Source organism: Plectropomus leopardus, chromosome 12, assembly GCF_008729295.1.
Source record: "Plectropomus leopardus isolate mb chromosome 12, YSFRI_Pleo_2.0, whole genome shotgun sequence".
In the NCBI taxonomy this organism is placed as follows: Eukaryota; Metazoa; Chordata; class Actinopteri; order Perciformes; family Serranidae; genus Plectropomus; species Plectropomus leopardus.
In genome coordinates, this window is record NC_056474.1 from 19,966,121 (window position 1) to 19,982,516 (window position 16,396).

General features: G+C 39.5%; 2 protein-coding genes across 3 annotated transcripts in view; one reads left to right on the top strand and one right to left on the bottom strand.

The window, feature by feature from the left end:
* Positions 1 to 16,396, bottom strand: part of hfm1 (helicase for meiosis 1) — a 42,780-nt gene that overhangs the window by 16,463 nt on the left and 9,921 nt on the right. Inside the window, exons 2-7 of the mRNA XM_042497237.1 lie at positions 2,622 to 2,749; positions 2,416 to 2,531; positions 1,756 to 2,068; positions 841 to 1,178; positions 328 to 369; positions 137 to 207 (exon numbers count right to left, since the gene is read on the bottom strand). Of these exons, the coding sequence (XP_042353171.1) occupies positions 137 to 207; positions 328 to 369; positions 841 to 1,178; positions 1,756 to 2,068; positions 2,416 to 2,531; positions 2,622 to 2,692 (951 nt within the window). The 5' untranslated portion in view covers positions 2,693 to 2,749. The remainder of the gene's footprint in view (positions 1 to 136; positions 208 to 327; positions 370 to 840; positions 1,179 to 1,755; positions 2,069 to 2,415; positions 2,532 to 2,621; positions 2,750 to 16,396) is intronic.
* On the top strand, positions 4,495 to 16,056 carry znf644a (zinc finger protein 644a). Of its 2 annotated transcripts, none has more exons than XM_042497233.1 (6): positions 4,495 to 4,753; positions 7,241 to 9,710; positions 11,002 to 11,589; positions 12,572 to 12,697; positions 14,197 to 14,302; positions 15,388 to 16,056. In XM_042497233.1, exons 1-6 carry the CDS (start codon positions 4,703 to 4,705, stop codon positions 15,581 to 15,583), a joined length of 3,537 nt encoding a protein of 1,178 aa, XP_042353167.1. In that variant the 5' UTR covers positions 4,495 to 4,702; the 3' UTR covers positions 15,584 to 16,056. The 2 variants fall into 2 exon arrangements, with proteins under 2 accessions (XP_042353167.1, XP_042353168.1); XM_042497234.1 differs by having other exon boundaries at positions 4,495 to 4,748.

Here is a 16,396-nt window from a genome sequence, read left to right on the forward strand (position 1 = left end):
TGTGAACAATCCCAAACATAAATGCACTCCCGGAGAGACAGTCACATGTCACATCCAACAGATATAACAAAAAAAATGCTCATGTTATCCATTATCTTCAGCATTCTGTTTATAAAGGCTTTCAAAGAGTGCTTACATCATCCAGTGCTTTGGACTGAACGTAGTTAAAAAAGGGGAAGTCGCTGAAGACGGATCTGAACTTTGCTGCTGTGTTAGCGTGGTTCAGGAAATCTAACTGCATTACTTGTGTTATTGCATTCCAGGCATTCTAGCACAGCTCAAATACTGTCAAATTGTGCTGACTTGCACAACAACAAAAAAGGATACGTATCTCAGAAACTGGTCGCAAAACTCCAGACCCAGAGGACCCTAAAAAGTGCACAATGAAAACACAACATAGGCTCATTCTCAGTCTCACTAATTCCACTCACTCTACCTTGATGTTATGATTATGTATGAACTGTTTCACATTTTGTAAGGTATAAAATGAAGGGATTATGTTGTAGTTACTGTAAACAAACTACAGAAATGACCGTAAACTCTATGTGGTTACAAAGGTCTCTTCCGTTACTGTCTGCTGCTTTACTGTTGCTTTGCTGTTTTACAATCCACCACCTAGTGACCAGCATGTTGCATTACAATGCAATGGTCAATGAGGGGAGCTCACCTCATTTCACCTCATCACACCCAAACACAAAGTGGCAGCTGCTGCCATGGCGAGACATGGGCATGCTCATTAGCTGCACCACGTTACAGAGGCTATTGGAGTGTTATTTGGTAAACCAGTCATAGCTTATGGGAACAGTGCCTGTCTGTGATTGTGTCAGTGCAGTGCAGCACCTTGTATGCGAAGCGGCTGAGGCGTCATGGGCGGAACGAAGGCTCTCTTTGTGCCCTTATCCTGCATCTCAGCATGTGCCGCCTGCTGCGGGGATTGGCCACTTGCTGCAGATGAGCCCAGAGGAGGGGGTGGGAGGGGGGGCTTGGGGGAAAAAGGAGGAGCTGCCTGGCTAACTGTCGCCCGTGGCGGCTGAAGAGGAGGAGGCACTGTCGCCATGGAAACCGGACTGAGAAAAGTTTGAGGTCTGGATGCTGTCTGGCTGCTGCTGTCGCTGCTTCTGAGGTCATCTGTGTTTGACGTGTCACCTCCGCTGTTCAACACCTGAACCTTGAACAAGCTGTTGTGGGAGGGAGGGGAGGATACAGAGGGAATAAAGAATTGATAGAAGAGGAAAGTAGAATAAAAGAGGGAACAAACTATTGTAAGACCCAATCTGTGGGGGATGGTTTGACATCTTTTAAGTTCCTCTGAACTGCCCAGTAGTCCTTTTCAAGATATACTGCAGTTTCATCTTAACTAAGCAGCATTTCATGGATTCCAACAATTTGAGGGATTAAAGGGTGATTCAGAACTACATTATATTTTTGGACAGCAAAAAAAACATTGCTGTATATATATATAGAGAGAGAACTGAATAACATTAATCCTGCTATTTTAAGCATTTTTTAAAAATGATATTCTACATCCGCCTCCAAGGAGAGAAATCCATGTTGACCTGCTTTTTACGGCCTGCAGTCCAACATGTCAATCTCTGTCAGTTTAACACTTTGAAATCAGAAACCTGTTAATGCCCCCCGGTGAAGATTTCTTCTCATCTTTCAAAATATGTACCAGAGGCAGACTGTCTGAACACACACACTCGTTAATTCACAATCAAGCAAGTGTCATCTTTCTGACAAATAGCCAGCACTTGCCTTCTCCGTAGAGGTGGGCTTTTGCTGTCGTCCAGAGACAAATACCTCCTGCTGATGGCCGCATGACCAGAGGCCTGCAGGGTTTCATCTCCAGCTCTGCCACTCTGGCCAGCACCATAAAAGTAATCCCCGAACCCTTCAACTCCCCAAAGGCCATCACATTCACTAGTGCTGCTGCGGCCACCCTGAGTTTCCTCAAGCTCTATCTTGTCATTGTTGTAATTGTAAGGACTGTCGATTTTTGATGGTAAAACCTGAAGGCCAGCTGATCCTTTTAAAGAAGGCAGGAACGTCTTGCGTCTCTGAGAAAAACCTGTATTATTGAGGAGTAGAGGAAAGTTTTATCAAACAAAGTTGTTTGTAGCTGTAATTTTGAGTGTGACTCCGTATGACTTAAGCTGGACCATTTTGCTTGTTGATTTAAAATTCACAGCAAGAAATTTACCATTCCAGTTAGTGTTTATGAGAATATATCATAAGACCCACATCCCCGTTTGTTTATGCAAGCCAAGGAAAATTGGGAAAGCTTTCAAGCCTATTCAAGCTATCGTGTCAGTGAGTCACACAGTTAAATTTAGTAGAGCTTCAAAAGGCCAGATACTGAGCAGTTTACTCAAGTCAAGTGAAAAGGAATTCACCCTAATCCAGAGCACAACATACTGTATAGTGTAGAGAGAGACTCGGCCTCCTTCTGCATATCCTGAGTGGCTGGAACCTGAGAAAAAGATGGAGGCACTTCCAATTGCCATGGGCTGACCTCCTGATGCAGTGGCTTTCTGTCAATTACAATCCAGAGAAAAACCCATAAATTCAGCTTTGAGAGGGAGAAGAGAGAGGAATGATATGGGCCACGTCTTTGTACTCACACTTTTTGGACAATGGGTCTCTCAAAAAAGAGATTGTCCAGGGACAAGGTGCAGTCATCTGAGTCCAACATCTCATCAGATTTTTGGTGCTCAATCAAACACTATGGATCTTGTCTGGGGTCATCTGGCTTAAAAAAGAAAAACAGATCAGAGATATGTAGGATGCAAAAACTAAACAATAAATGTATATAAAGCTATGTATTTACATTATAACATCTGTGGCTTAAATATACTAAAAGCTGGGGTCTTTAGGGTTTTTCAGGCTAAGGACCCCTCAGCTGAAAGACAGATGGAGCAGGGACCCCTATTAAAATAATAACTATTGATAGATGTATATATTTGTACTTCTTTTATTTGACAAGGATTCATGAGTAACAGTAAGCCAATTATTATTTGTTTTTGTTTTATAAATAGGCCAATTTATCTTTGTCAATTTCATGTTGAATTTGTGTTAATGCACATTTTTATGCAGATTTTAATTTGGGGCATATCGTTATTGTTATCTTTTTTCTTTCAAAAATTATTAAACAATAATTTGGTGCCCCCTCCCCACACACACACCCCGTGCAGTAACTCTGCAAGACCCCTGTTGAAGACCGGTGATTTAGAGGTTAAATGAGAGTAAAATGCTATTGTTGCTGCAAGTTTGGGGTTTTATATTTTGAAAAAAAATGTTTTGATCTGTGACAACATGGTTTACCATGTTTTTATTTTTCTCTTGTGACAAATCTAGCCTCCAGTTAGTAAAGTTACATTTCAGTCAAGTTGTGTATGTACTCAAAGCACCTGAAAATCATAACTACATTACATTTTTGGACACAAAAAAACTGTAAATGTGGCTTTCATAGCAGTTAGCAGTATTCATGCTGATGTATAGTTAGCTTTAGCTTTTAACCACTTATAGATACAACAGAATTGAATGCTCTATAAGTAGTCCACCTGCAAAACAAAGATGTATGAAACTGTATTAATGATGTGGGCAAGCATCTCACAATAAAATGCTAAAATATATGATTACATTTTTGGGCTGAAACAGTTGAGGAAACTGGGTTTAGCTAGCTTAAGCTAAAGAGTTAGCTAGTATACATCTAGCTAGCAACATTCAACATTTTAACTCACGGCTATCAGATGGCTGCATAGTTGCCTATTATAGCTTCAACAATGATTTGGGCCATGTTATCTTTCTCTAATTTATGCCTGTGTACTCACCTGTGATAATGAATACACTCACTCCAGGAATATTAAAACTGGCTATCAAGCACAAGCTTAACCCTTGACCCCACTAGCCTTTGATATTTTAATTTACGCCTCATTAGCATGATCGCGCGAGACTACGCCACTCACTGGCCACAACGGAAAATGTTGTAAAATTTAAAAATAATGTTTGTAGATAAATGCTCTTATCAAATTTTGAGTAGGCCATATATTTATTGAGGAATAAATTTAATTCTCTATTGAGTCTGTGCTCAAACACTGTGTTTTTTGTTTAAAATTCAGGAGGCTGTGAGTAACTGAACCGGTTAATCACCGGCTACGACAGCAACAAAGACCCGTGAGAAGACAACCATGGGGGGATAGTGGTAACATCTCTCCTGTGTTGGCATACAATTCTTGTCTGTGCGTCAATGACAAGTTTGCATAGAAAAACTAAATGTGTTTTTTAAAAAATAAACCAAATAGTAAATGAACTTTCAATTTATTTTATCAATTAAAACGGCGGTTAACCGCCATCAACCTAAAAAAAATCTGCTACTCAAAGGAGATGGTCATTAACTCGGGTTTTTTATGCCTCCTATCTGGACTGAACCATTACAAATCTTTCGGGGGGAAATGGCGCCGACTCGTAATGTTACAAGACGAAATTAAACGAGACAAGAACTTGCGTAACTTTTTAACCATAGCTGCTCTATTAAATAGGCACAGAATTAGGCGTTATCATCGGAGCATGTTTTTGTTTTGTTTCTTTAGAGCGAATTGTAGTTACGGTTAACCGTACAAAAGAAATGATCTGTCCCACACCAGACCACCACGGAAAATGGCGACTGTGAAATAGATGGAAGACGAAAGTAAGAAATTATTCAATGCAGCGTTTAAATTGTGCCCTGTCTCCATCCGCACTGCTCGGAGGTAACGTATGTATGTTTTTCATCATGTTATCGATGTCTGTGAAGTGAGTAGCGAGGGACGATTGTCATTAGCTGTAGTTTAGCCTGAGGAATAGGTTTTGGTATGGAACAGCCTTAATGGAATGGTCTGCAGCTCCAGCAAGCAGCATCCAACAACACAGCGTGATATAAACGCCAAAGAAATGCAACGACACCCATACAGAACACATCAGAAATAATCCGATTTGCTCTGTATCAAGGTACCTTTTGAAACATATCCGAACTACAGTGTGTTGGCATATAACTGAACTACTGTGCTGAAAGTTTTAGCTCTATAGAAAATCCACAACCGCTCATCAAAAGCCATTTACGAGGTCCATCTCTTTGCAGTTTCGGTGCTGTTGTGTAAATGTTAGAGACACCTCTCTCTGCCTCAAAGGCATTCACTTGGTATTACACTTTTATTGCCCTTCAAATCCAAGACCTCTCACGACCTTGTGGGGTTATAAATGGCTACAATTAATCATCTGAGCAAAGTGTCAAGCCTATATTATGTTTAGGTATATTTATTTTTAGGTCAGTAAGTGCTGTTTGAGTCAGAAAGCTAACTCTGGTAGCATTGTAAGTAACTGAACTGTTAACTTTTTACACAGAACAAGCACATTCTAATAAGCAAGCGCTATCAATTGCAAACATTTACAAGGTGCAAGGTAAAAGGTAGATCTATTAATCATTATTAATCTTAATCTATTAATCTTTTTAGATTTAAAATTAAATTAAAATGTGTCCTTAAATCTCGCTACATCTTTCAGAGTCAAAGAAGGAGTTCATTTGCATTGTGAGTTGAATTTAATGATTAGTTTCATTGTTGCAGATTAAATGTCTGTTTAATTGTGTCACCTGTATTGGTCTTTTATATGTGACTACATTTTTAAGCAACACAAGCAGCTTCTAGTGGTTCCAATGCTCATTACAACCCAGTTTCATGTGATTATATGGATCAAACAGTTTGGATGATATTCGACGAAATCCAGATTTGTTCCTCAGTGTTAACGTAGTGCTCAGGGTGTAATGATACATCGGTCTTCATTGATATATTTATGCAATAAATAAAGATCCAATATTATCAATGCAAAGAAAAAACATTTATTCATATCGTCATCTTTTAGATACGCCTTCATTTGTAAATTTCCATAGCACCTCTTTGTCATTATTTCTATCCACGGGCACTTCCTTCCCTAAACATTCAAACAGTGCTAGCAACCTAGCCGGGCAGATAATAGTAAGTAATCAAGACAAAGACAATGAAAATATTTACTGTTGTCCTCTCACATCAATAAGGCCCCTAAATTGGATCAAATCGAAAGATAATGAAAGATAATGTGGAGCAAGTTGAATAAATGCCCAGAAATCTGCTGCTTTCAGTACCACTATACTAAAATGCAAACATGATAACTCTAGATATGAGCAACAGTATAATTAATATATAACACGTTGACAAAATGTATGGCCTAGCCATCTAATGTTATGTTGGTTTTTCGACAATCAAGCGGTTCAGTGCTAAGCTGAACTTTGAATCAGTTCTTGCACCCGTGTAACATCTACCATAAAGTATCAGAAGTACTTTTTACCAAAAGTGTGGCTTAAAATTTCAAGCTTGTCCTAACGGTTATGCTAAACTTTCTATTAGCACTACCCTCGGTACATACCCCCATGTTGATGTAAATGAGTAAAGAGAACTGGATACAGCATCGAAGGTAGGGCCTTTCATTCCTATGAAAGTCGCTCAGTGGCACTTGAGGCCAAAAAACTTAAACTTCCACATGTAAAATTTACTGCATGATCCACACATACTTCTCCACTGTGTGGCCCGTGGAGCAGGTGCACAAGGGCTTTTACCAGCCAAGCGCTTACTTTCCGTTTAGTACTCTGCTAACTTGAATGGGAACGAAATGATTCTATCATCCTGCTCTTCTAGGCTTCACAAATTTTATCAGACTTAAAAGATCATTTTCTGATGTTGAAATGATTCATTCCACAAGTTTTCAAAATGTGTTGAAAATGTATCTACTGATTTACAGATGTCTCTTTTGCCATGCAAGTCTATACGAAAAGGTATATTTGGGCTACAAGACATCACGTGATAGATGTAATTTCTTTGTTTCACCACTATGAAAATTGGTTTCAAAGCCCAGCACATTTCCTGTGGGTGTGTCCTTAGGAGGCTGAATTCTATCCATTAGATTCTCAGATATCTTCTGTGCTCAGCATTTTGGCCTAATGGTGGTCACAGTGGAAAGCTTGAGGAGTGTCCGAAATGTTATTCTTTAAGGCTACGTTAAGATCTTCTTATGTGACCTGAAATGTTTGGTCAGAATGCCCACTTACACCATACATTTGGGACAGACGGGCCTTTGTCTAAAGTGATTGCCTTTGGGATGCTACAGTGGTTACTGTAGATTTTGTAGTAATGGTTGAGGTATATTTAAGAAGGCTTTACTTTTCTTTTTTCAGGTGATGGCAGCCAAAATGTCATGTCTCACAGGTGTTGATGAAGATGACAAAGATGCAGATCCTGAGATCAATGCCCTCACGCTCCTGCAAGAGCCAGTGAGAATGGCACAAGAATCAGCCTCTGGCACCGAGTCTTTCGGCAAGCCTTCTCTGAAAGAAAACAGTGTCCTTGATGTTCTCTCAAACACAGATATGTTGTCTCCAGATGGCCTTGGAAATGGACCCTCTTCGAATCAGGCTACACAAGCCCATGAACTCAACAGTATCTCTGCAGAGAAAGAGGAGGCAAAGAGCATCACCCCACTTAAAACTGTACAGGAAATTGACACTGCAGGAATTTGGGGTTTTGATGAAGACTCACCTGAGAACTCATTAGATAATTTTAGTAGTGCCAGTGACCTTCATTGGGACCCTCACAAAGAGTTTATGCAGTTTCTGTGGGACAACCACAGTGATTCCCCAGGTGAGGAGCCTAAGGATGAAGTCGCTCCTGCCAACAGCCAAAGGCGAAGGAAACGGAAAATGGATATGGTTGTCATGGTTGATCCCTCAGAAGACCTTTACCCTGATCTGAGCCACAAGTCATCTGAGGAACTGTCTGATGCTGAGGACCAAGTAGACTCCATTCCTGTCAGAAAAGTCAGAAGGTCAACGAAATTCTCCCAGTTACAGTCGTCACCAACAGGCAAAGTTTCCATGTATCCCAATGGAACTGTAAAGACCATCAAGGAGATTCTTTACAATGCACCTGCAAGGAATTCTCATGAGAACAGTCTGGGTCATGGGCTTTCACCATTGAAGGGGAGGCTCACCATAAATTCTCATTCAGAGGAGAAGCCATCATGCTACCCTTGCTCGAAATGTAAGCTTATTTTCAAGAAAGAGCATCACTTGCATCGTCATATGAAATCTCATCTTGAATCTTCGAATATTTCACCAAAGCCCTTTATATGTCGAGAATGCGGACAGTCCTTCAGGCAAAGTGGTTCTCTTATTGAACACATGTCCATCCATCAGGAGAAGACAGCAAGACTCACTGAAGAGATCAAAGGCATGAAAGACGAGAAGAAAGAGGTTAGAAAGAAGCTTTTCTGCCCTCAGTGCCCATTTGTAACACACTGCCCAAACACGTTTGTTCAACATGCGAAAACACACGAGAAGGACAAGAGAAAGTTCAGATGTGACAAATGTAGCTTCAGGTCTCTGAGCGAGAATGATCTTAGGAGACACGACATTATGCAGCATACTGTTATTACGGTCAGAAAGCAAATCCAGAATGATGACATTGAAAGCTACTCCTGTAGCATTTGTTCTTATAGAGTTTTTAGCAAAAACGTTTTCAAGAATCACCTGATGCGACGCCATCAACAAACTTATGAGGAATACGAGGCTGCACAGCGTAGTGAGAAAAATGCACAACCATCTAAGGAGCAGCACATGCCAACTAGTAAAAGTCCTGTAGAAGATGCAGAGTTTACGTCAAAAATATCTATAAAAAATCAGATCTCTCCTAAGGGAGCTTGTTCACCAAATGAGTCCAATGACATTACAGACTTATTCAAAAATAGCAAGATTAAGAGAGGTCTCAAGTCTCAACTAACGGAATCAAAGCTCGACAAGTCCATTAATGTTCTCCTGTCCCGACAAAGACATGGAAAGAAAACTTCAGAACAGAGGAAGGAAAGCAATAATTATGGCACATCCCTTCAGGATTCCGAAGGGGACAACGATAGCTCAGATCAGTTGCCAGGCACACTGACTGTCAAGGTTGAGGATTCAGCTTTTTCCCCAAATGGCCATAGGGTACCATCCACTGCAGCCGAAGGAGAGCAGTCAACAGTGAAAAAGTCACCATCTAAAAGGAAGATGTCCACCCCATATCGCAACACCTCAGACCAGGACTCATGCTTCATCTTAGCAAAACCTCTGCCAAGTCCCAAGAAAATAAACCAAGAAGAAGAAAAGGTGTCAGACAATGACGAAAAAGACATTTTCCAATTTAAGGACACAGATGCCAACACCAACCCCTTTGACAATGGTATCAAGAAAGAAAAACAAAACATCATTTATACCTATAGCAGACGAATGTCTATGAGGGGTGCTCTGCAGGCATCTAAAAGGCTGTTTGAGAAAATAAAGACTGAAGAGGAAGAGCAGACCAGCCTTGAAATCAAAGAAGAATGCATAGAAACAGAAGTCTCTCAAGAAACCTTTGACTCCCACCAAATACCATTGAGGGAAGACTTCACAGAGGATTTGTCAGAGTTGGACTCGGAGCACAAGAACTGTCCATACTGTCCTGCAGTCTTTGAGTCTGGTGTTGGATTGTCCAATCATGTCCGAGGGCATCTTCATAGGGTTGGACTGAGCTACAATGCACGCCATGTAGTTTCTCCTGAACAGGTGGCTTCTCAAGACAGGAGGCCACGAATTCGAAGGAAGATGTCAGCACTCCGGAGATTGAAAAAAGGTAAATGCATCCTTATTGCATGCTCTTCTTTTGAATAAAATCTCTCCTTTATTACAGCCTAGCTTATTTTTTTTATTCTAGCCACAAGTGGCACCTTATTATTGAGCATTAAGCTTAATAACAATTGCTAAGATATTTAATGTGGAATCATCTCTAAAATTAGTTTCACTGGTGAAACAAATAAAGGGGAGTTAGACAATCATACAGGTTGCACACTATCTCCAGATCTGTGGGGTTTTATTTTGTTTGTAGATAAAAGGACAAAAGCTAACAGTAAGGTATTACATCAACTTTTGTGCACACTTTGGCTTTTCCATGAAATAAAAGGATTATTAGAAACATTATTGATGCACTCATTTTCAGTTCTACCTTCAAATAAAATAATACTTATTCTGGGAAAGCTCAGCTTGTTTACAACTTGTACATTTATATAGCTGTTCTCACATGTGAACTCTGGATAATGTCCGGAGCTGTCTTTTTACACATGTACCACATAACAGGAGATGGTCCGTGTCAGAAGCATTTTTGCCTACTGGAAATATTTTGTTTGGTTTAGATGAGGGGTGGCGCTTGGGTAGAAGGTGCAGGAGGGGGCACATAATACAGATTTCACAATGGTCATGGCATCAGTTTGTAATTTGGTCATAAACAACAGGATCTCCTACCATTCCTTGAACTTGTTTGACAATTTTGGCTTTACCCTTACTGATAGAAGTTTTCAAATCTTGTCATCTCTCCAGTTGGACATTTAAGTTGCCATCTTTGTGTAAATGACCCTTCTTTTTCACCCTGTGATGTTGATTTTCTTTTGGTTTTGTGCGATCTGCGCGATAGAAACGTACATTAACACGCCCACTTGCTTGCTTTGAATTCTGCGGACAATTACCAACTCTATTCACACGTAGGCCTAAATGGACATTACACAGACTTTGTACCAGGGAGCTGCCAGGGTTAGGTCTGTTTAATGTCCAATCCAACTGATTCAGACATTTCAGTTCTCAGATGCATCTTCTAATGGTAACATCTAGATAATTACGGGTTTGCAGATTATGGGTGAAAGAGGCTTATATTGCCCCATTGGACCTCATTTTAGACATCTAACAACGTCACAGATTTCAGCAATTATTTTGATGAATTCAGTATTCCTACGACTAAGGCCAGTGGTAATACACCTGTTTCAAATAGTGATTTTCCTATAAACGTACTTAGATGTTACAAGGTTAAAATGTATCAATTGTACTTTTGGTGTACAACGTTTTTGTTTCTGATTTTGCTTTCTTTTTTTTTCCAGCGTTGCAGATGGAGTCAGAAACTGAGACTGTGAAGAGCATTCACTCCTGTCCATTATGTGGGGACTCATTTGATAACAGGACTGGGCAGTCCAACCACATACGAGGCCACCTCAAAAAGCTGGGCAAAAGCTTTTCAACAAAGAACAAATCCCCACTGTTTTTACTTCGTGAGCTGATGCGCGACAAAAAGGAGTTCCAGCGGGCACTTCAAATTCTGGGAAAGAGAAGGAACCATTTCCAATATGGTGCTTCACCAAAGCTGTCCAGTGCTGATCGCTTCACTCCGTCGCCCATTGGAATTGCTAAGAATAATTCAATTCAAAGCGTTTGCACTGCTGCCAGACCATTGATGTCCACCTTTTCTTTGGTGGAAATGGATTCTGAAAAAAGGCAACTAGAGACTAAGTTGGATGTTAAAAGTTCACTCTCGGGCTCGACTGCCTTGATAGGAATTCTGAAGAAGAGGAAGTGTCAGGAAGATGGCAGACTAAAGGGTTCCTCTCAGATGTCGAGAAACATGTTAGCAGTTTCTTCAAACATTGAGCACAGTTCGGGATCAAGAGTTGCATCTTCACTGCCAAAGTGCGGTAAGTGACTTCTTCATATTAGTAATTGGTAGGTTAGAGGGTTGTCGTGATACTTGACTTTCTAACTTTAATGCAGTACAGCTGGTACTGTTTTATCGAAATGGCTTCAAACATTTAAAATCAATATGTACCATCAAATTGATAGTTTTTTTTTGTAAAAAACATATCTCTGCTATAATAAATGTATTAGCAGCTTACTACAAATGAGTTATTTTTATAGAATCTCAAAAATCAATAGTATACAAAAAATGTGCAGTACTTCTCAACTTTTGTATACTTCAATTTTCTGTTTTCTATATTCCAACATTAGTGCTCATTAAATTTATCTGTGAGCCAATGCCTGCTCACCAATACCTTGTTCTGGCTCTATTATTATGGTTTTGGAGGAGACTGGGTTATTAATTTCTTCAAAGTAGAAACAAAGAAAAGGCAAGTGTATGTATGACGTCCCCTATACATTTAACAAGACGGTCATCCTCTAAAAATGCCTTGCCTCAGTGCTTGCCTTTAGTGAGTGCTAAACAAAGTGCATATATATTCTAAAACTCTCCTGTTTACATTAGCATTTATAGCAGCGGTTTTGAAGCAGAAATCTGGATACTGATCACCAGATTTTGTGTTGTTAAAGTGAGGTGTCATCAGCATAAAGGCAGAATGACATTGCCAAGGCAACTTCTGATTATGTTGCCAAACTGATGAGCATGTTGCACATAATAATGCAGAACACTGTCATTATTTCTGTCATTTTTTCATAACCTTAATAGCAGAATATCAGAAATGATCAATACAGAGTTTGTAAGACAGAACAAAGAGAAAACATGTTTTAATACATTTCTTATTCTTACACTGCGAGACCTTTATAAATTATAAACCTGTCACATGGGAATAAAGGACTTATTAGTCCCACAGTTCAATACCATTCACAATAAAGCGGAACTATATTTATGTTTTCATTGTATTCGTATTTTTTGTCTTTTTACAGAGAAAGGTGAATTCAACAGGAAGGTGTGTGTCCATTGCAATGCAACGTTCCACAGTGGAGTTAGCTTGTCCAATCACCTACGGGCATATGCAAAACGAAAAAGGACTGCCTTACTCGAGGGAACCAGTAAGTGTCATTACTAGAAACATTTAAAGTTGAAGGCAGAAATGAAATATCCATGTGAGTGTTGATGACCAATTCTTCATCATAATCAATGTGGGTGGGACATTGAGGCCGGCCATAGATTGCTGACTGACTGCAGACAGAAAGAGGCAGCAGTTATTTTTTCCTATCATCAGATATAAAAAATATATATATTAAAAGTGATATTAACAACAAATATGGTGTGACCAAATCATGTGCTGGTGTGACCAACTGAGTAAGTTGGTAGCAAAGGAAAAATTAGTCTAGAGCCCTGTTTTAAACCAAACAACCAAACAAAAAAGGACAGCCAGAGAACATAAACCAAGTCATTTGTTAGGAGTTCAATAAACAAGTCGGGACTAAAGATTAGGCTAAACAAATCTCCACTCCCATCTTAAAACTCACCATACAAGGAGGACACAAAACTGACAATGACTCTTATCTACAAAAACCAGCCAGACTTCTACCACCGTGAGCAATCAACCTCTATGCCAAGTGACACTCGGTGGTGGCCACACTGCACGAGGGCAGTTGAACATGTTATTGAATGCAAATTACCTCAACAGTTGATTAATCTGATTCTTTGATCTCAGCATGCCTTTGTGTAAAATACAACCACCAGACTACAAGGCTAAGAAATAAAGCAAACCTGGGAGTGCCAGAAACCACATTTCATTGAATGGCCACTAGAGGCTGGCTCCAAAACAGAGTAAATCTTCACAGATGTCCGTGTTAAAATGCCCACCTTGACAGCAGAAATAAACATGTTTACAGCCTGGTACAAAAACGGGTTCAGTCTCTAAAGCTACTTTTAACATTCATGACAACTGTATGGGGGTGAAGTTTTATATAACTCACCTGTTTTCTGAACAAAAACTGTTGCTTTTATCACATATACCGAAGGTTATTCTGGCTTCTCAATTGTACCCAAGTAGCCTTATCACTGTAAAGTTTTGGGAGTAGAAATCTCAGACTGATACCTCAAAACTTCAGCAGAAAAATTCAAAACTGTCTGTGGGGCTAGACACCAGAAGAGGTTGTGACGCCTGAATCGTAGTTATAATTAGTGCACCAGTGGTTATTTGTGTCTTCCCTAAGGTCCAAGGATCTAGAAGGGCGTCAGCAATTGAGATATTGCAAAGATTTTAATTTTGGAGCTCGGTGGGTGCATCCGAGCCTGCGGGGCCTACTTTTCCTGCAGGCACAGATCATCACATTTATATCTTGGGCCTTGTGTCTTAGCTACACGAGGAGATCAGAGCATCAGGCCAAAACATGAGTATGAATAAGTGAGAGCTAATAATGGCCGGATATTCAAAATGACACATTTACTTAACAGACAATTTACAACTGTCTAAATGTCATTCAAGAACATCCTAACATTTCAATGGTTATCATAGATGTTGCATCCATTTTGAAATATTACATCAATAAGGCTGTGCTGTAATAATGTAAGTTAATAATGTAAATTTGTCTTTCAGCATTTGACTGTAAAGTAGGAAGGAGGCAACGCTCAAGGCCTGGCCCAAAGAAGAAGACACTGCCCTTACCACAAACTCCAGAGGAAATGTATAGACTCACCTGCAGGTAATGCTCTCATTTTGCTTATACTTAACTCTTTTTAAATGGTGGATAATAATGCACCAGCAGACCAAAAGACTTCAACAGTGATTGTTGCCCAGGGCAACCAGATTTGGACCACTGTCAAATGTTTGATGTGGTCTATTTGTTTCTGTTGCCAACCATTTTCTTTTATTTATGAAACAAAAACTGCCTCTCTGACTGAGAGACCTATTGTCATGGATGTACTCCAGAGATGGTGAAACTGAGGGTGGAATTAGATGTCACAAACAAGCAATGTGATGATCTTGCATTGTGACATAACAGCTGAACCAATACAGGGAAAACTAAACCTCAAAAAAGGGAGCAACACAGCAGAGGTCATCTAAAAAAATTGGTTGCAAAGACCGTTATAGCAAGTGGACAATAAAAACAAACTGCAGTTAATCAAGCAGCCTCTTGAGGAAGTCAGTCCTCATAGACCCTGTGTTAAAATGTCCAACATTACAGCAGTTTGATCTCCATAGCTAATTTCAGCATTCATGACAACTGTACTGGGGGTCAATTTTTTAATAACTCACCCATTTACATTTTATTGAAACCCAGAGTTTCACATATTAAGGCACTTTTGTGGCAAAAATAACTATCGCTTTCAGTTTCCCTCAGAGCCTAGCAACTGGGCTCTTTTTCTTTTGCAGTGAAGAGTTTAGTAACAGCAAAGAAATTGATATTCTTTGGTAACTGGGGATAGCTACAAAAATCTACCAGGGATAACCAAAGCACCATCCTCCTCCTGTTTTGTTTTAGGGCTGAACAATCCAATTGGGATTTCATTAAAATCATATAGTGCACTAGTGCAATATCCAAGATGCAGGAGACAAAGTATTTGTTACAGGCAAAATGTGTAAAAATGTATTTCTACATTAAGTATTGCAGTGCTGCAGAGATGTCCCAGCCTACTTACTGTGTAATACAAAATCTTTGTTTGGTACAAACCCTATTTTGTTGGCACAGTGGTTGACACACTTCCTTTGTGCTGTAAATTGAGTCTTTTTTTTTTTTTCCTGGGAGATCGTCAATCTTATATTTTATTGTATTTTTTTTTTTTACAGGTTCTGTGACCTCGTCTTCCAGGGTCCCTTGTCGGTCCAGGAGGACTGGATTAAACATTTACAGAGACACATTATGAACACTAGTGTCCCTCACACTGGGCTAGGCATGGTAGAGGTCACCTCGCTGCCCACAGACCGCCTGACCCTCAAGACTGACCAAGACAGCTCTCTGACAGCCACACATGCTGCCTCATGAAGCCAATGGGGACCTTTTTAGATTTCACTAGACTGTATGTGTATGTACATTTGATGTTCTTTCACTTTTTCTTTTGTCGATTAAATACTGGCCAAAAGTACAATGATGCTCAATGATGGAGATATTTTACATGCTTAGACAGTGGTAAGATGGAAAAATGAATTATTTTGGATATTGTTACCTTTTTTCTGTTTTTACATGGTCCATTTTTTGGAAATAAAATTCCAAATGGACAGACTGTTTTCTTGTTTTATGCAGTAATGTAGTGTGGAATCCATTTCTAATGAAGACAACTTTTACCTCAGATTTCTCATGGTTTGAGTCCGTTTTTGTCAACAGTTTGGGAGCACCTCTCTTCTGTATCGATATTCACACTTAAAAGATGCATAGAATTATGTTTCTTTTGTATTGCAACATGTTAAAATCCAAGCCCACAGTCTGTTTTCAGGCCACAGAGTGAGATGAAAATTTCTACTGAAAATGTCGGCACCTACAAACTCACGATAAACAGTTCCAGGGATCGTGTGGTAAAGTGAGCGACGATACAAGAACAAATGAAAAATGTCTGCAGACTTGTTATGCATAGAAAGTGTTTTATAGTATTTCAGTAACTGCATTGTTTCTAATACAAATACAAAATTTAAACTGAAGGTGGTTAAGAAAAAAAAGACCGAACAGGCACAGCCAGTGCTGACAATGCCTTTCATACATGTCACCTATATTTAATGTTTAAATATACTGTTTTGAAATAATTTAATTTTAAATGTACTATATCACACAGATACAATGCTTAAAACATTTGTGTTGTTCTAA